Source organism: Varanus komodoensis, unplaced genomic scaffold, assembly GCF_004798865.1.
Source record: "Varanus komodoensis strain SLA01 unplaced genomic scaffold, ASM479886v1 scaffold12, whole genome shotgun sequence".
Lineage (NCBI taxonomy): Eukaryota > Metazoa > Chordata > Lepidosauria > Squamata > Varanidae > Varanus > Varanus komodoensis.
Window position 1 is genome coordinate 7760158 of NW_025335349.1, and position 20750 is coordinate 7780907.

Below are 20750 nucleotides of genomic sequence, written 5' to 3' on the forward strand. Positions count from 1 at the left end.
GCAAAGGAGCCAGCGTTAGTCTAAGATACGCCAAATGGATGAATGACTGGTTTGCAAGATAGGAATGAATGAATCTGCCAGTGTTCCTTTCTGTCACACACATTTTTTAAAAATGTCAAGTTCTTTCTACTCTATTAAGAGATTCATGGATTTTGGTAACTTCTTGTCAAAGATGAACCAAATAAAACTCTATCCAATCCCTAACTGGCTTCCCTTACAGTGTGGGGGCACTTTAGGAAGAAATGGAGTCTGGCAGAATGGAAGTTTCTTAAATTTGAAAACAAGATCAGTCACAAAATAATTCCATCCCCTCTAAAACAGCATTCTATGAGTTATGTAAGGCTACTACTAAGAGTAAAAAGTCAGTCATTTCAGTATGTGCATTCTAGAGCTATTCTGAAGACTTGCCAAGTCTTTCAGTCATAGATTATATATTTTGGCTGTTCCACATATAGGGTACTTTACGAGCCTTGGTGTATTTTATTCATTCTTCTTCTTAAAACAAGATGAATTGAGTAGACATATGCATATATTGATAAAAAGAAAGGAGAAATTTATTTATTTTATCTAAAGTTTTTATAAGCCACCCAATACTAGAGAAATCAGGCAATTCAAGGATTTGTCATTGGTGTGTGCATTTGAAATAATCTCTGTACAAACACATCTTCAAAATATTTCAATTTTAATCCAGAAAGTCATACTCTTTTGAAAACTAGCATCATCAAATTCAACTTTTCGACACTGTTTGGATAGTTTGTGGTGCAGTGAGCACTAAAAAAAGCATTCTTTAAATTCCCATTGAGCAGGTAATTCATATGAATCCTGTTTTTCTGAAATCCTATCATCAAAGAACACTGTTATCCTACTGTACGGTAATAGCAGAACTCAGTCTTCACATCGCAGTCTAAATTTATTACTTGAGATTATTGTATGTCTTTAAAAAATCAACTTTGTCTTACATTTGAAACAAACTTGCATAAGTTCGAAAGAATGTGAAATTCAAATTTCCTATCCAGTTAATTAACAAGATTCCCATACCGCTGATATAGTTTATGTACATTCAGAAATATTTTAGCTAAAGTGACAACATCTGCAAAAATCAGACAGTAACATTTATTTTGAAATTCCTGAAGATATCCTGTCAATTACTTTTTACCAGTAGGTGATAATTAATCAAAACCTGTCTGGCTTTAAACAGACAAATCCAGTTTAACCAAGAAAAATGCTACCTGAAAAGCAAAAAGCAAATGTTAGTCAGGAATCTCAACACTGCTTTGACATGCTTCATTATTGCAAATGAAAATATGATAGTTTAGATGGATTGTTTATAATGCATGATTAATCTTTTGTGTAAACTATTCAGAAAAGGGAGGTATGGATTTTTAGTGGTGGTTCGGCCTGTAAAGGTGATGGAGGGATGGGTAGGGTTTTGTGAGTTGTTCCGAAGTTTATCTGACTCTGATTACAAGCTGTCGTTGAAGTATCACCACCATATGTGCAGCTTGTTAGTGGGCTCTGCAAAGATGACTTGTTCAGGATTGCTCCCGGACATCTGCATGACTCCATTTTATAGCAATTTATTGATGGGTAAGCTTGAACATGTCATAATGATGCCCACTGACAAGCTGCTTACATGGTAGTAATGTACTAATAAGACCTTTTGTCATCTGGACAAGTGGCAGAGAAAAATTGGGAAATTTTGATAATAGTATCAACTATGCATCACACCATTAATGTATCATCCAGTAGAGTTATAATAATTCATCCAGGCTGTTTTCTTGCCACAGAACAAAACAAGATAGTCACAGATCTTTATAGTAAAACCACTGATGTTCACATTCATTTTAAAGGAAAGTTCTGCTATCCAAGATACAAAGAAAACATCATTTACAAATTGGTTCTCAAGGGTGAAATTTCTTTGCACCAGCAATGAAATTACCTTAGAAAGCTGACAAATTTAAAGAGCATATTCCCTTCAGAAGATAATGTAACATCTGCAGGTATCTATCCTATTCAGAGAATCTTCTGCAACATATCCCTTTCATGGTACTATAATTCAGCAGCTCCTAATTGCTGTTAAGGAGAACTGTCCCTTAATAGCCAATTCATACTGCCTTGCAAAAGTCATCTTAAACCTGCTTTTCATTGTTTTCCAGCAACTTCCAAAGTTACTCAAATAAAAAGCTTCAGCTGCAACCCACCTAAGGGCGACTGTGCCTGCAACTATCACTCCATTCTGACCAAGAGAAAAAGTTAGAGCTTTTCGCCCCCATATGACTGTTGCTGGGAATTGCAATTCCTTGGATTCCTAAACTTTGACTCAGATTTGGTACCAAGTCAAAGCAGCCCAACACCCAAGTGGCCTGAGCAGAAGCAGGTCATGTTCTGAAACATGGAATCAAGAGTTGAGCTGAAGTGGTGGGAGCAATGCATGTCTCTGTCCATCAGACACAGTGTCTGCTTGAAGACTGTGCAATTGAGATGATTTGAAGTGCCATGGCTGGTATCCTGCTGCTCAGATAACCTCTGCATCACAGTATCACTTTGCATAGTTGAATCATGTGGTAAGAACAAGTAAGAACTGAAATGGATCAAACATACAGCCATAGCACGCAATATAGTTCTTCAGATTTCAGATGGGAACTGCATGGCTGAACGCTACCCTCCATGAAAACCTTCTTGTAGCTGAAAAGCTACCTTGTCAAGGAGACAAACGGTTTTTAATTTCTTGCATCTGCATGACATCACACTCACCCATATGATCCCTTTCCAGTTATTTATTATTATTATTATTATTATTATTATTATTATTATTATTATAACATTTCTATGCCGCCCCTTGCCGAAACCTCGGGGCGGCTTACAACACGATAAAATACAATGAAATACAATGGCACATAATAAATTACCATTAAATACAAAATACAAAAAATACATTGGTTTACAAATATAAGATTAAAATTATCAGTATAACTTAAGTAAATAAAAATATAGGAGGAGAAAGAGAAGGAAGAAGAAGTTGCCCTGGCCAGATCATATGTTTTAACAATTCAAATGATGTTTAAATAAAAAGGTCTTTACCTGGCGCCAAAAAACCAGTAACGACGGTGCCAGGCGGACCTCTTTGGGGAGTGAATTCCATAGGTTGGGTGCCACCGCAGAGAAAGCCCTCCTCCGAGTACTTACTCTCCTAATTTCTTTCATGGAGGGTTCCCGGAGAAGGGACTCTCCCGCAGATCTCAAAGGGCGGTCGGGCATATACGGACGTAAGCGCTCGTTCAGGTAGCCAGGACCCAAGCCGTTTAGGGCTTTATAGGTCATAATCAACACCTTGAATTGGGCCCGGGCTTCAATGGGAAGCCAGTGAAGCTGACGGAGGACTGGAGTCAAGTGAGCATAACGCCCCGTCCCCGTCAGCAACCTGGCAGCTCTATTTTGCACCAATTGAAGTGTTCGGACTGTCTTCAGGGGAAGCCCCACGTAAAGCGCGTTACAGAAGTCTAGGCGGGAAGTCACCAGCGCGTGTGTCACCGTCGCCAGGCAGTCGTACTCCAGGTAGGGGCGCAGCTGATTAATCAGCCGAAGCTGAAGGAAGGCGTTCCTCGCCACCGCTGTCACCTGAGCTTCCAAAGAAAGCTCTGGGTCGAGGAGTACTCCTAGGCTGCGGAGCTTATCCCTAAGAGGGAGTGTTGCACCATTCAGGACCAGGTCAAATCCACCCTCTCCGAAACCCGATCCGCCAACCAACAGGACCTCCGTCTTGTCTGGGTTGAGTTTCAGTTTATTTGCCCTCATCCATTCCCTTACCTCGGCCAAGCACCGGTTCAGCACAGCCACTGCCTCACCTGGATTAGTGGAAAACGAGAGGTAAAGCTGGGTATCATCAGCGTATTGATGATTCCGCAGCCCAGACCTCCTGATGACCTCTCCCAGCGGTTTCATATAGATGTTAAATAGCAGAGGGGATAGAATGGAGCCCTGTGGTACTCCATGGCATAGCTGCCATGACGTAGAGACATGGTCCCCCAGCACTACCTTCTGGAATTGACCATTGAGATAGGAGTGGAACCACTGCAGAGCAGTGACCCCAACCCCCAATCCCGCTAGCCTATCCAGAAGGATACCATGGTCGATGGTATCGAAAGCCGCCGAGAGGTCCAGAAGAACCAACAGGGATGTACTCCCCCTGTCCTTCTCCCTGCACAGGTCATCATACAGGGCGACCAAGGCGGATTCAGTACTGTACCCGGGTCTGAAGCCGGACTGAAAAGGATCCAGATAATCAGTTTTATCCAAGAGTGCTTGGAGTTGTCCCGCCACCACTCGCTCCAACACCTTGCCCAGAAACGGGATGTTGGCCACAGATCTATAGTTAGTGTCCATCTCTGGATCCAGTGACGCTTTCTTCAGGACCGGTCGTATTACCGCCTCCTTTAAAGGAGCAGGCACTCGACCCTCCCTCAGAGAAGCGTTAACCACTTCCAAGATCCAGGTCCCAATCCCGTGCTTGGAGTTATTTATTAACCAAGACGGGCAAGGATCCAATAGGCAAGTGGTGGGACGTACTCGTCCAAGCACCTTGTCCACATCATCGGGCCGCAATAATTGAAATTCTTCCAATAATTTTGGACCAGACGGTAGCATTGGTGACTCCTCAGAGACCTCCGATTCATTAGTGGAGTCCAGCTCGTGACAAATCTGAGCGATTTTCTCCCTGAAATGCCTGGCAAAGTCGTCACAGCGGGCCTTTGAGGGTGGCATCGGATCTTCCTTAGGACCCGGGCGAACCAGACCTTAATTATTCCTCATGAAGCAGAAGTTGAACAATATGGATTTGTTGATGGATAATTTGCATTAAGACTTGCACCTATTTACAAGAGCAGGAATAATGTGCATTCTTCTAGTTAGAAAGCTGCCCTTCTGGTGATTGCATTCCACTGAGTTCATTGAGTCTACTCTTAAGGATGACTAAGACTGCGTTCACGCCATAAATTTATTTTTAAGATAATCACATGTTTCTGTGTTAAAGCACACTCGTAGTTCAGGGTTTGCATTGCTTTGTTTGTTTGACAACATGCTTAAAGTTTTCATACTAGTTATATATGAAAGAACTCTCACTTGGATTATTTATTTATTTATTTATTTATTTATATGCCATCCTGTAGCTGAAGCTCCCTGGGCAGTTTACAACAAAGCATAAATACAAAATAATAAATATCATACAAACAAAGCATTGAAATAAATCTAAAATAGAATATACAGAAAAACTGACTTGTAAAAGGAAAAATAAAATCACTTGGGAGGGGAAGCACCTGGGTAGCTCAGTATGTTTATGAAAGCTTTGGCATAAAGGGCCATGACAAATTTGGTGCCAGAAAAGCCTCAGTGAGGAGGTTGTTTCATAGATTTGGGGCCACCACAGAGAAAGTCCTCCTCCTTGTTGCCACTCTCTGAGCCTCCCTTGGAGTTGGCACTTGGAGGAAGACCCCAGAGGTTGAGCATCATGCTTGGGAGAAGCACTCAGGGACTGCAAGCTGGTAAATAAAACCTTTTTATTTAAACTGTGTTTTAAAAATTAACAACTTTTAACCTTCAGTCACTCTGTTTGCTGTGCGATTTATTGTTTGTTCTGTTTTATTATTTATTAGAAATTGTTGTTTTAATTGTTTTTTTAAATATTGTAAACTGTCCTGAGATTTTGTATAATAGGACAGCATACAAAAGCGATAGATAGATAGATAGATAGATAGATAGATAGATAGATAGATAGATAGATGGCGCACCAAGCCACTGAGGCCATCTGAGCCTCTGTGACAATGATGGATCAAGGAGCACCACCAAGCTACAAACCTGCTCCTTCAGGGGGAGTGCAACCCCATCTAGAATAAATTGAGCATGCTCCATCCAGTCAAAGTAACCATCCACCAACAGCATTGTCACAGCTATGCACTGGTTTTACACATCCACAGCCTCACCTGCTGACAATGAAAAGGAGAAATAGAGCTGTGTGTCATTGGTGTAATGATGGCAACGCACTCCAAAACTCTGAATGATCCCACTGAACAGTTTCCTGTAAGTGTTAAATAGCAAGGGGGACAGAACAGACCCATGAGGAATTCAGTTCTGGAGAAACCATGGGGCTGCACAAAGTTACCCAAGCACCATCTTCTGAAGATGGTCCTACAAGTAGAAGTAGAATCACTGCAATGCAGTAACCCCAACTCGCAACTCAGAGTGTCACTGCAGAAGGATACCATTGATGTTGTAAGCCGCCCCGAGGCCTTGGCAAGGGGCGGCATAGAAATGTTTTAATAAATAAATAAAATAAATACCATGGTTGATGGTATCAAGAGCTATTGAGATGTCCAGGAGTATCAACAGGGTCACACTCCCTCTGCCTCATGCCCAGCATAGGTCATCATACAGGGTGACCAAGGCTGCTTCCATGCCAAAACCAAGCCTGAACACTAACTGAAATGGATCCAGATACTCAGCCTCATCCAAGAGTGCATGGAGTTAATTGGCAACCACCATCTCAGGAACCTTGCCCAGGAAAAGGATACTAGCCACCATTCTACAGTTATTAAGGTCTTCCAGGTCAAGAGTGGATTTCTTCAGAAGTAGTCTCATCGCCACCTCTTTCAAGAGGAATGGGACCATTCCCTTGCGCAAGGAGGCATTAACCCCTGGCCCAGCTGGCTGCTCCTTCCTTACTGTCCTTTATGAACTAGGAGGGGCAAGGATCCAGTGCAGAGGTGGCTGTACTAACCTGACCAAGTATCTTATCAACATCCTTGAGCTGTATCAATTGAAACTCATCCAAAAAAACCAGAGCAGGCTGTGCTCTAGATATCTTCACAGATGCAAGTGGTTTAACTTTGGAGCCAAAGTCCTGGCAGATACAAGATTTTCCTGGAAGTGTGCAGCAAATAAATTACAGCAGGCCTCAGAAAGTTCTAAGTCATGTCAACTGTCAGGGTCATTTCTGCAATCCACCACACAACCAGGGCTTCAACAGGAGCACCAGCCAGAGGGGAAAAGCCATCAAAGAGAAAAAGCCATCATTAGTCTAAATCTCATCAGGCAGTGAACTGACCATGACAAAGGGGCTAAATCAAAGTCCTCCACACAGAGCACCTCCTTCCTATCATGCCAAAAAGACCAAGTCTAGAGTATGTCCCCCTACAAGGATTTGCTGGGACAGTCCCATGGATCCCAGTGGAAGTAAACTGTTGGGCTTCCACGAGAGGTCGTTGAGGCCCCATCGGTGTGGGTGTTCAAAGAAAGGCTGGACATGCACATGGTGGGCATGTCATGAGCGGAGCCGGCTGGTGCCGGAGGTCAGGCTAGATGGACCGGGAGGCCCCTTCTGACTAGCTCTGTTTCTATGTTTCTATGTCAAGGTGGCCGTGAAATCCTGAGCCATGCCAGATAGGATGTGTTAAGTGTGAATGTGAAATGTCACAGAAACAACAGTATGGGGAACCCCCGCATCACATCCAAGACCACTTCTGTCAGCTCAGATAGGGACACTGATGGCTCGCTGAGTGAGTGGTACACCAGCAGAATCCCCACTCCATCCTGCTGAACCAACACAAGGACCCAACAATCCAACTAGTCATCAGACAGAGAGGGCACCTGAGGAGAGAGCGAGAGGATCTTAAAGATGACAGTGACGCAGTGATGGCCACCGCCCCCCCCCCCCGGCAACAACCCTCAAATCTACCCTGATGCTGACCCAAGGGCCCAATGAGCACAACTGGGACAGACTAACTCCTCCCTGTTCACCCACCCAAGTCTCAGTTATACATTTCACATCAGCCACACTATTAAAACATGGATGAGGAAGGTTTTATTCTGCACCAATTTGCTATTTAAAACCAGCATCAAGAGACCTAAGGGAAGGCTGACATGGCAACCATTAAACACATGCGGGGACAGAGGACCAGAGCATAGCATAGCGTTGGTTGTCTGGGCCACATTCCCTTTACCTGGCCAGTCCCCCTCCCAGGGCCATTTATCTCTCTACCCATCACTCCCCCCCTCAGCCCCATAGCCTCCCTCCCAGGCACAGTCACAGGCACAGGCACATACCCACATAAGCAAGGGGCAAGTGAGGGAGAAATGGATACTCACCCTCACGGCATCCTGAACAAGTAGGCAAAAGGGATGCTCCTCTCTGGTGTCACCTCTTTTGGGGATGCCCCTGCTAAGCAGCCACCACTCAGCAGAGGCTTGCTCACATGACCACAAGGCTGCTGAATTGCTGGGCCTGCAGAATACACTCTGCTGTGATGGGCTTCACAGAGGCAGTGAAAGGCAACTGGAAGGTTGAGTGCAGGGCAGCGTGTAGCAGATCTTAAAATGCAAGCAGTGCAACAGTCTCCCCAACAGTCCCCAAGCTTCCTCACCAGTCCCAGGATGAAGAGTGCCTGGGCCAGAGTCAGGTTGTTTTAGATAACAGCTTCCCATTATCGCCCAGTTATCACTATTGAATAAAGGCCGCAGTATACTTGTCTTGAAATGCACCAGGGTGTCCAGGAACAATGCTTGGGAAATGCAAGAATCTTATCCTATATATTGCTTTAAGAAATGTGATGAAGGGGCATTTATATTGGCAGAGTGTCTTATTGAGTAATGCAGTATTTATTATTTTATCAAATTTATTGAGTTATTATTACTAATATTATTATTTCCACTCAGTTTCTTTTCAGATTGTTAGTGCTCTGTTGCTCTTGTAAGTTTTATCTATGGCAGCTGAATGCTTTAATAGTAATGGAATTGATATTAACTTTTATTGTCTCTCCAGCTATCAATTTTCTATACAAATATTGCTATAAAGAACAGGAATTTCAAAGTCTATTACTGTATGCAGTATACACAGATTGGTGCAAAACTTGAATATATTCCTAGCGTGACTGAACTCTTTTTGAAAACTGGCCACATGTACCTTCTAAACATTGATTTGCATATTTTATTAGAATTTCAGTTCTTATTTTGCAATCCTAATCAAAATTGAATTGTTACAAAGACTATTGAAGAATACTCTTAATATACAAAATTATGCACTTCACACAGCATACAATTCTGTCAAGCTATTATTGATAAATTTGCATACATTAATATATTTTATAATGTATTTTTTTCAGACATCATTGTTCTCATCGCTTCAATAGCAGTTGTTTCTGCAAAAACTCAGGGTAACATTTTTGCAACATCAGCACTCAGAAGTCTTCGTTTCCTACAGATCCTTCGCATGGTGCGCATGGACCGAAGAGGAGGAACATGGAAATTGTTAGGTTCAGTGGTTTATGCACATAGCAAGGTAAGGGCTTGTCCATATTTACTTCTCTGATTTTCTTCTGTATGATTCATGTATGAATATCATACAAAGAAAGAAAATGAAGCATTGAAATGAAGACTTGAATTCTCTTGCAGTGTTTCATGCTGCACTTGGACCTTTCATGAGTGTGTGGGTGACTGAGTTCACATGACCCAGACCAATCCAGTCACCCCTACATAGGTGGGTGCATGTTAACCAGTTTCCACATGGTGGCTTGTACATGGTCAAAAACCCATGATAGATTATTGTATCATCTGAACCCAGGTGATAGATCATATTGCAAGTACCTGGAATCAGTATCAAGTCCTGGGGCAAGAGGTGCAAAATAGCCTTGCCACTCTTACCATGAAGTTCCCAAGTGATGCCCAATGTTAGCTGCCCCCAGATGGTCCAAACAGCACTTGGGTAGCTGATCCTGCACCTTCCCCAGTGCATTTGTGAATTGTTTCAGACTCATCATGCTGGTTTTCCCCTTTAAACTTTTTCTGGAGATTGTGAGTGCTAGCTGTCAAGTCAGCTTTCACAATCCCCATTTTGATGGTTAGGAGCAGTCCCTTCAAAATGCTCCACAATACATTAGAGGGTCTGATCATGGCTTGCCATATCATGCAAATCCCAGAAGCAGTGAATGCTTGAAGGTTAGACAACCTTAAAATAATGCATAGCTTATTTTATCTGCACTGTGTTTAAGAAGAAGTTTTGCAAATGAGCAGGTTTTCATATTAAGCTAATAAGGTATCTATATAATATGGTAGTATACATTTTCAAGTCAATGTATTGATTCAGAAAAGTTGCCAAATTGCATGTTTTCTTTTTAATGGTGGCTTTTTTTATTCTTTAGGAATTAATTACAGCCTGGTACATAGGATTTTTAGTACTCATTTTTTCATCTTTCCTTGTCTATCTGGTTGAAAAAGATGAAAACGCTCAGTTTTCTACATATGCAGATGCACTGTGGTGGGGCACAGTAAGTATAGAATTGGTTGAATTATGTGATTCAACACTGAGTATCCCTTAGTCAGTAAATTATTTGATTGCCTTTTATCTTGTCCAATACTAAGAGGTACCTGTTCTTTTTGTTGGGGATAAGAATCTTGAAAATAAAACTGCAGTGTGTGTTCCAAGCAGCAGTTCTTCTGGTTCTGTGTGAATACTGTTGGAGTCAATACATCTGAGTGTGGGTAGCCATCCTTCAGTTAAGGTTAGAGATTGCAAGCATTATGGAAACAGACAAACAGAGACTCCAGGCAAGAAGTTTACAACCTGTAAGTGGAAATATGATGAGAGAAACCCCCAGAGGGCATCTCACACTGTAACTTTCTTCAGTTGGGCTCTAGCCCCTTAACTCCTACACTGTCAGCCAGGGTCATATTCCCTAAATTTTCATGAACTCTGATCTGTTAAATATCCTGAGGAAGACTCTGACGAGGGCAATGCACAGACTGCTCCCAGGCCATCCATTTGGTAGAACATAACTTTAACATCCACCATTGACTCTGAACACAAGTCCCTGAGACCATTCCCTGATGATACAGGAGCCTACAAATAAAAATGTAGAAGGAGGCAGTATGGGTGAAGCCATGTCTGAGCCAGCAGAGTCCTCTTGGTTTCTCTGGCTGGTCCAGCTTCATTGCCTGCAGAGTTTTCCTGAAATGAAAAGCTCATATGCAGCAAATAATGATAAGTGGCCATGTCCATGTCCCCTGCCAGCAGCAGGCATGGCCATGCCTACTTATCCTATAGTCTGCAAATGATTGGATGAGGAATTTTTATTTTATTTTATTTTATTTTGGAAGCTTCTATGCCGCCCCATTCGCCGAAGCCTCGAGGCAGCTCACAACAATATCAGCTGGGGTCCCACACTATTTTGGTTCTACAGCCTTGCTTTACCCCATTAACTTGCTATATGTGTGCAGGAGGAAGCTTAGTTTTGCTCCAGAGAAAGTATTTGTCCCATTCAAATAAAAAGCATGGGACCACAGTTAGATGCTCCAGTATCCCACACAGCCTGTGCTATCTATTTGCACAATATCTTGCATTTAAGGACAAACCACCTCACTACTACTGGATTCTGACAGTGGATTTACTGAGAGGGCTTTCTCATGGAGGAATGGGAAATGCAAAATACAGTTCCAAAAGAAACATGTTTATGCTCTGAGCATTCATTTAATTAGCATGTTAAATTGCTCTGTTAAAGCATCCACGAGACAGAGGTGTAGACTTGTGACTGTTTCTTCCTGCTTGAGAATGATAGATGGTTATTGTCCTTTATTGTTTGTAATGGGAAACTATCATGCTGAGCCAAAACAGAGGGGGCCTGTTTCATAAAAATATCTACTCCACAGAAACTGATTCCCCCTTTTCACCACCACCCCCCATCTCTAAGCTATTGGACCTGTTACCAGGGAGCAGGTGTTAGAGGGGAAGTGGCAAACAGCCTGATGATCCTCTCCAACTCATCCCACTGCACATCCCATTGAAATGAATGCAGTGCAAAGGAACTGTTTCTGCATTCAGATGGCGTTGTGGTTCCTTTGCACTATATTATTTTCACTGAGCTGAATTTTTGGAATGAGGGTGTATATCCTTATGCAAGGAAGCATCAGCTTAACTTTTGTCCAAATATTGGTATATCCTCACTGTACTTCCAGTGGTGAGATGTTTTAAGGCTGAGTTGGTATACTGAAGCCTTTGAAGCCTGATGGTTTCACATGACTGAATGTTCTGTGCAGAGAAATGATGGTCATTTTGTAAGAGTGAAGATTTCAGATGATACTAATTAGAGCCATTGTACTGTAATTGAAAAGGCACTAATATCAGCACATTTGTTATTTTTTTTAAATTATTCATTTAATGAAGAGTTAACTGTAATACATTTTAATCCCTTAAATAATGTATTGAGCAAATTGAGCCAACAGACATTAACCTGAGTTGGATTCACCAGTTCCAGCTCTTTGCAAGGATGTAACCATTATTGATCATCATGACAAAAAGAGCAGCTTAAAATGCTTTAGAATGAGAGCACAGGTCAAGTTGCCTCAAATTGTCCATCTAACCCAGGCAGAGGTCTTTCCTATCATTTGCCATCTCATCTCTGATCACCTAAAATTGTCAGGGATTGATCACAGCATTTTATATCTTTGCCACAGCTTCCACACACGTTTTATTTATAATGCTATAAAATTAAGGCATATCATCAATGAGCAGCATGAACAGACAGGTAATTAATCAAATCCTCAATAACCTTTATCTTGGTTACTTAGATTCCATGTTCCCCAGGGCTGTATCCCACACTTGGCCAGGACATAATGAAGAAATTGCATGAAGTCCCTATGTTTGTGCTCCTGCCAAGGCATGGACACTTCTTGCAGGAAAGAAATAGCCATACTACTTGGTAATATATGAATAAGTTTCTAGAATCTTCTTTGTGAGATGATAAATGTTACAAATTTTCCTTGAGTGATACAGATTTCACATGAGAAGTTTACTATCAAAGGTATACTTATTTGTCAACACTTGATTGAGGAACATGCTTGCATAAAATTAAGATGCTATATCATGGACAGCCTGATCATATCTTCCCCAGAGATCTTAGCTTACGCAGGAACAACTTGAGTGGCATAATACGTGAGGAAAGTGCATGCTACCCTGTTAGTCTGTATAAACTCCCTCCTTTCTAGCATTAATTAACAGAGGCAAACTTTTGCTGCTGTTAGGAGAACGTGGCCACAATTGCAGCTAATACCAGATCTCCTGCTCCGGAATATTCATCCCTCTTACCTGCGTTATTTAAAAGAACAAAATTTGTTACTGCTAGATTTTTGTTACTGCTAGTAACAAAATTTGTTACTGTTAGTAGCTAGATTTATAGCTACTCCGATACATTTGTAGAAAGATAGTTCCATTTTGGAAAACTCCTTTATTATCATGCTTTAATGTTCAGGTTAAAGAATTACTACTAAGTTTTATTATTTTTTTCTCCACCATTAATATATATTGTGTTTTACAGAGAAACAGAAACAATGACCCCAAAGATCTTAGATTCCAGATTTGGGGGTGTCAATCCAAATTTCCTCAGTGATAATATCTGTTACAGTCTCAAGACAAAATTACGTTCAGTACCGTTCAGAGGTAAAGATGTATTGTTTAAGAGCCACACCACAGTTAGAAAGCAAATGGCTCAAAGGTGCAAGGAGTCTCTGATACACTTTGAGATGCAGCGTTCTTGTCACACTGGGCATATGAAACAAGAGGTGTTCTTTGTGAGATGCGTTGCCATTCTTTCTTTCTGAGGGCTTTCAATTATATAAAAAGCTACAGGTCCCATAGTATGCTTCTCTGCTGAAGTGATGATGATCCTGCAGTGTCATTAAAGATAGATGACAGTTGGCTCTGTCCTTTTCTAAAGCTCCTCTTCTTTTCATCAAATATAGCTTGGAAACATTTCCCCATTTTCCAGTGTTTGGCAGTGATAGTATATTGGATAAAGGCCAGAAAGCTAGATAATTCAAGTTCGTTCTTGATCAAACAGGCTGATGCTGTTTTGCTGAGGGAAGAACTTTGTCAAACTAGCAAGTCCATCAAGGAATGGAGACATTAGTTAGTTCTTTGTTAACATTTCCTTCATTTGGTGAATATAATATCCCTTTATTAAGCTTACCAAGATAACGTCGTTGCACTTGAACATTTATTTATTTATTTATTTCCAATATTTATGTACTGATCTACATCTAATAAAACATCCAAACAGTGAAGAAGAAAGGGAAAATAATTACTGTAACACAGCAATAAAACCATTAAAATCAGATTGTGCCAATAAAACTGTGGCTGCTTACTCAGGGAAGGCCTTTTAAAGCATAAACAGGCAGGGAGTCCAAATGAGATGGAAACAGTACACTAAAGACTCTGCTGAACTCCAACTGCAGGGTCATGTGGAACCACAGGACCTCAATGCTATGGACTTGTTTATAACTTCCAATATGGTATTTTGCAAGATGCAACAATCATCCTATTTGCTCCAAGTCACAAATAACCATCAGAGTCAGTGTGGTTTATAGTTAAGAGTACAGGACTGGGACTCCAGAGAACTGGGTTTTAGTCCCCACTCAGCCATAGTGCTAACCTGGTGATCTGGGGTCAGTCACAGACTTTCAGGCCAACCTGCCTCACAGGACTGTTCTTATGATTGTAAGCAGGCAAATTATCTAAGCCACTTTGAGTTTCTTAAAAGAAAAAGACTTCTTAACAGACGCATGAGGAAAGGAATGGAAGTTCTTATGCCATGTAATTAGTTGTGATATAGGTACTAAGCAGTGATACAGTTGAAACATATAATTATGCAATTGACTTTCACCTGGCAATCTTAACAGTAGTGGAAAAGGTACAGAGAAAATCATTATGTAATCAGAAAAAGCACACTACAGTGTGAGTGAAAGGTTCTCAGTGGGATGAGAAGAGGGATGATAATTGTGTCCACCAGAGTGTAGAAATTGTAAGTATGGCATTGTTTCACCCCAAAAGATACATTATTTAATATTTTTGTGATACAATGACTTTGTAGCAGAAAGTGCCAGACAGTGTGTACCAATGCAGCTATCCTGCCATGTTCAAAAGCAACACTGATTAAACCAGAGTTTCATTGTGTATTTTTCCAGCCATTACAGGTTCATGTGCATAAAGAAAATGTATCTCTTTGTGGATTTCACTGATTTATCTTATATGGCATTCTGTGTTTTAATAAAAATAAGACCATCTTCTCAGCTACCTTTCATTTCAAATCCTGCAAATGAAAATAGATTTTTATTATTCTACTTATACTTGCTTAGACTTTCAGACTCATTCTAAAGGTGACTGTTATCTCAAGGTTCATATTGCACTTGCTTCGGATGAATCTTACTCTGTTATTTAAGCAATAGGCAAGTTACATTAACTTCTGTGCAAATGCTTGTTTCCAAATTTCTTTGCTAAAGTCATACACAGGTGGGAGATATTTGTAAGTGATAATGAGCTGGCAGGAAGGTAGTTAAAAACTTCTGTGCCCATTCATTCTCCCCTTTCAAAATGTCCTCAAAGCACCCTGAGTCCAGCAAGGCTTAAATCCAGTTTCAGAACTTGGCAGAGGAAAATGTTTTCAAAAATATGAAAAACCACAGTGAACTCAGAGCTGCTTTTAGCAAGTAAGTCCTACAGAAGTGTTTCAAGCCCTGTAGCAACCACATGGTTACTCTTTACCATTTGCTTTTTTGAATATTGCTCAGTTAATGTTAACGTTTTTATATCTGCAATTTCTTTTTTTTTCCTTACACTGATTTACATTTGTTTCTTTCCAGATTACATTGACAACAATTGGTTATGGAGATAAAACTCCTCTTACTTGGCTAGGAAGGCTACTTTCTGCAGGGTTTGCCCTTCTTGGTATTTCTTTCTTTGCATTACCCGCTGTGAGTATCTTTATAACCCTGTGAAAAAGTTAAGGGACCTCAACCAGGTGTAGCAGTGCTCAAGGGCACCAGTGCACACCTGGACACCTTTCCTGGCACCCTCCAAGCTTTCTCACCACTCTCACTTCAAGATCATCATCATCACCACCACCATCATTTTTTTTACCAGCAGCTGGAATTGCTGTGAAATACATTCCTGTTGGTACTAAAAACAGTGTGCTAAAATGAATTGTCTAGTACCTTTGCCTTGTACTCAGTCTTTTGGGTGAGTTACTTGTCCTTTGCCACAGCTCCCATGGCAGCTGTTTTGTGGTGGCTTTCAGGACAGTTTCTCAAATCACCTGTTGTGCCCAGAGTCCAAAGAGGCTGCCTACCCTGCTCCAAGTCAATGGATGTAAGAACAGTTGGCTTGTGCAAGCATTTGCCTGCACCACTCATAAGACTAAAGTGGCGGCAGACTATATGCAAGGTCACACGGCCTGCCCCCAAGCATCCTCTGTAGGCACCTTACTACCTGAGAGACCTCCACAGGACTCTGAAGTTGCTGGATATACAGGGATGCATGGAAGCAGGACTCCTGTGCTCTTGCATGTCCTGCCTTACTTTCAAGTGACCACCTGTATGGCCCTAATGTTAGCAGTATTTGTATGAATCTACTACTTCTGTTATGATTCAGCTGTTTTAAAAGCTCGTTCTATCACAAATGTGCAAATTTACCTGGCATATTCAAAAGTTGAATATGTGAGATTTTGTACATAGATCTTTTCACAGTCACAAACAACATGCACCTTCTGTGTGAGTCATGCTAGCATGGAGCTTATTAAATGTGATGCAATCAGTCTCCACTTTGCATAAATGCCCGGAGATTCGGCTCATCTTTGGCCACATAGCTAATAAGGAGAACTACAGGCTGGAGTACCATGTTCCCGATGTCAGCACAGACTCATCCCCAAAAGAAAATACATATGCTTTGTCCAAGCACACCTTCACAGCTTTTAAGTAAGGATCTAGTCATCAATACATCAGAGTGTTTTTCATGCAGATCCACTCAGGGTTGTTGTCGTCCCTCTCCCCAAAGTAATCTCATTATTCTTATAACCATTTCGGACTGCTGAGAATCGCCCAGAATAAATTTTACTCATTTTGCTGAAGGCAAAGGAACACTCTCTTCTGTCCTATTGAACTTGCAGTGGAATTATGAATATTCCAAACCTATTTCACTTGAGATGCTGAAATGGGGAAATAATTAACCACATTGTTTCCATGCTCTGGAGACAAGCTATTTCATATTAATTATTAAAATGAAGCATTTGCCTAATAGTTGGTAGATAGAGAAATCATGTCTGATCCATCTGCCAACTATTGGTCTTGAAGGAGACTGAATAATGACTTCGTACTTAAATTCCTGTGAATACTTGTACCAGAAAGATAAGCTATCTTGAGTGCCTGGTGACACTGACACCTAGTTGAAAGTTTTAGTACCACAAATTCAAAAAGCATTATGCAGATAACAAGATGCAACAAATGGAAACTTTTTAATATAAAGTTATGGCATTTTCCATTGAATGATCACTGTCTAGTTCTACAAATAATACCATATAGGCCTTTTTACTTATGCATATGTGATGGAGTGCATGCAATAAGCTGATCTAGCATAGTGGTTAAAAACTTGCATGATTATATAGAGGTTCCTGGTTCCAATATTATATAATCGCTTGAACTTAACTCTTGTATGCCAGTATTTTTCAGTTACAGTTTTTCATCCGTAATATGGTAATAAAATACTATATACCCTTGCCAAGTTGTTTTATTTATTGCTGAGATAATCTGCATGAAGGAAAAGCAGGGTTTTTTAAAATTCAAAATAGGCTTTCAGCAAGAGAACAGAAGCAATTTCCCTTTCCCCATGCCTTCCTCCCATTTGCTCCAGAGCACTGGGGGGATCCTTCAGAACAGTATGGGAACTGGTGTAGAAGGCTGTCCAGAAGACAAGCTCTCTCCAGCAAATTGCTTCCTCTTTTCTTCCAGACGAAAATCTTTCTAGATTTTTCTGTCAGTAAACAGACAGAAATTGTATACAACCAAATAGAGGCAAGTGTGGGGGAACTAAAACTTCTTGTTCTAGCACCTTCCTGCCCTCCAAAGCAACTCCTGCCCATTTTTCTTATAGTAAGGTACAAAGATTGGAAGTAACCCTTCTCAAGAGAAAAAAAAACAGCTAGAGAAATGTGGTTCAATAAAAAAAGCAAGAAAAGGCTTCAACACCTTCCTTCTTTCTTACTCCTACTGTGCTTTAAACTGGGGATTTTTGTGTAACATTCTACATTTCTATTTTAGAGATTGTGTGCTCTTAGCCTAACCAGAATCATTGTCCTGACTGTGAACATTTGTTGTGTTGCACTCCAGGGCATTCTTGGGTCAGGATTTGCATTAAAAGTACAGGAGCAGCATCGTCAGAAACATTTTGAAAAAAGAAGAAATCCTGCTGCCAGTTTAATTCAAGTAAGTAGCAACCAAATCTAACGTTCCAGACTGCTTGTTGGTTCATATTACAGTGCCTATCATGCAGGCAGTAAAAGGACTGCAGACATTATTTGGATGTTCACTCATGATAAGGGCATGTTTAGTAAACTGCTTCATTCTAGTCCAGGTAGGGACCATACAGAGATAGAATCAAGCTGTCTACATCCATAATTCTAGTCAGATAGGGAATCATGTACACAAGCTGTGGCTGATCAAGCTGCTAGAAAGCCTCTCAGGTAACCCTTTTTAAAAAAAAGCTGAAATCCATCCAATCTACTGCTTGGAAGTAGGGCCTGAACTCTGTCCTTCTTGTCCCTGCCTCTCCACCAAAATAACTAACTGTTGTGATTTCAGGGTTTTTATTTTTTTAAGGACTATGAACACACAATCCTGCTCAGCATGTGCTCTGTTCAACTGGAGCTCCTGGACATGATCCATCACTTCCCGTTTATATTAACTTAGCAGATCGTTTCGATTTCAATATAGTTGGACTATGCCTATTGTATTTTATAGGTTTCATGTTCGGTGCTAGGAATGCACTGTTGTATTTTCAACAAGTAATTTTTCAAAAAAATTAGAAGGGTACATTACATAGTATTTTGCATGGCACAGTTTATAATATCTTTTTCCAGAAAAACCAGAACTGATAAATAATGGCAGATGAATGGATGACTCAGCACATCTGCCCATATTCCATTAATTCAGTAGTGCAAAACTGGCAGTGTGCCAGTGGATAATACTTTCAATCTGAATGAAGATACCTCAGTCTAAATATTTCAGTATAATCATTTGAATGATTGAACTTATTTTTGTCTAAAATAATGGATAGGATACAAATGGTATCGATTTGCAAAATGAGTCAAAGTATACAGAAATATTAACATATTTAATATTTTAAATGGCTGCTTCAGTGAAAAAAGAATCATTTTGTTGATATGAGTGGAATACTACATGATGAATTACCTGACATGTTTCACACCAGAAGAGGCATTCTAAATTATTATGCTGCCTAAGGGGACCTATACTCTTTGGTTTAATGTGCAATATGTGAAAACTCAGAATTATTTCCATATTGATACAGTTTCCATTCTTCCTTCCTATATGTGTAATCATTATTCTGTCGAGAGCCAGATCAAATCTCTTCTAAAATAATTTGGCAGCAGAATGTAGTCCCAAATTATGCTGGATTATGCCCATGAAGTACAACTGCCAAATGCTTCTTTGAGCATCATTCAGTCATTGCCCCAGCCTATTATTTATGTTTGCCTGGGAGGTAAGGTCTGAGCAATCAAAGTATTCTCACTCACAAAACAGAATGAGAGTTGGGAAGGAAGGCAGTATGTCAGAAGTGTTACCACATGACCACTAAACACATTCTACTTTGACAGTCCCAGTGCATAGCTATTAGACAGTACAAGACCTTTCTTTATGCTATAAGTAATGACACAGAGGGGAAATACATGCTACTCTCTAAACATCAGCAGATTTATGTAAAATATGGGTTGATGATCAGAGATCTGTATTCTCATATTTAGAAGAAAGGGATGAATTTGCTAACTTGTAACTATCTGTTTTTGCTAACTTGTAACTAGAATATAGTTATGACCTGGCTACGGTCAGCTAAAAGCCTGTGTGTGCGTAGACTGTACATAATTCACCCCAGAATATGAGATTGATAGCCCAAGTGGTGATTGCAAGCTGTTTTGTTTTATCCCAGTATAAATGTTCCACTATATTCACTGCTAGTGTGAATATAGCTCAGAATTCATGCCAAATAAACTGAAGAAAGTTTTTATAAACATTCCCATTTCTCTAAGGCAGCCTTCTCTAATCTGCATCCTTTCAGAAGCTTTGGGTTACTGATTCCAATCACTTAGCATGGTAAAAGGTCAGGTGTGATGGGATCTGTAGCACCAGGTTGAGGAAGATAACACTCTACAGTGCCCCCCACCCCAAGGAACAGAAGTAGACATACATATATTTTCACTGTAAGATGTTTCTAACTGCATCAGAGACAACCGTAATCAAGGGTTATTTAAAGAATGAATTGTAATGATTAGTGCTTATTTTTCCTCTTAGACTCATATAAATTGTCTAATGATGATGAAGGTTATTTTCTGCACTTGATCAAAAAAAGGCTTGTTTTATACTAAAATGAAAAGTAGGAAGAACATGTGAACACTGGGACTAAAGAACACTCTTCTAGAGGTGTTAATAAGATATTAATACTATTGTAAAATTCATATGAGATTTGTAATTTGCTTAATAGGACATTGGCATTTACAAGTGTGAGCAGGGAAGTCCTCAATTAAGTATTTTTGAGATTATGTATGCAAACTGCTATTTAAATGTTACTATTCTACTAAAAGTAATATCCCTCAAGATATTTTTATTGATACTGATTTGATTTATTGTAATTGTTGTATTTTTAAATGCACAATAAC

The 20750-nt window shown here is 40.4% G+C and overlaps 1 protein-coding gene across 5 annotated transcripts in view; it reads left to right on the plus strand.

Moving 5' to 3' along the window:
* The window catches only part of KCNQ5 (potassium voltage-gated channel subfamily Q member 5), a 370992-nt gene that overhangs the window by 305306 nt on the left and 44936 nt on the right, over positions 1-20750 (plus strand). For all 5 annotated transcript variants that reach the window (XM_044422148.1, XM_044422150.1, XM_044422152.1 and 2 more), the window contains exons 4-7: positions 9150-9325; positions 10185-10310; positions 15673-15783; positions 18190-18285. In XM_044422148.1, coding sequence (XP_044278083.1) covers positions 9150-9325; positions 10185-10310; positions 15673-15783; positions 18190-18285 — 509 coding nt within the window. The remainder of the gene's footprint in view (positions 1-9149; positions 9326-10184; positions 10311-15672; positions 15784-18189; positions 18286-20750) is intronic.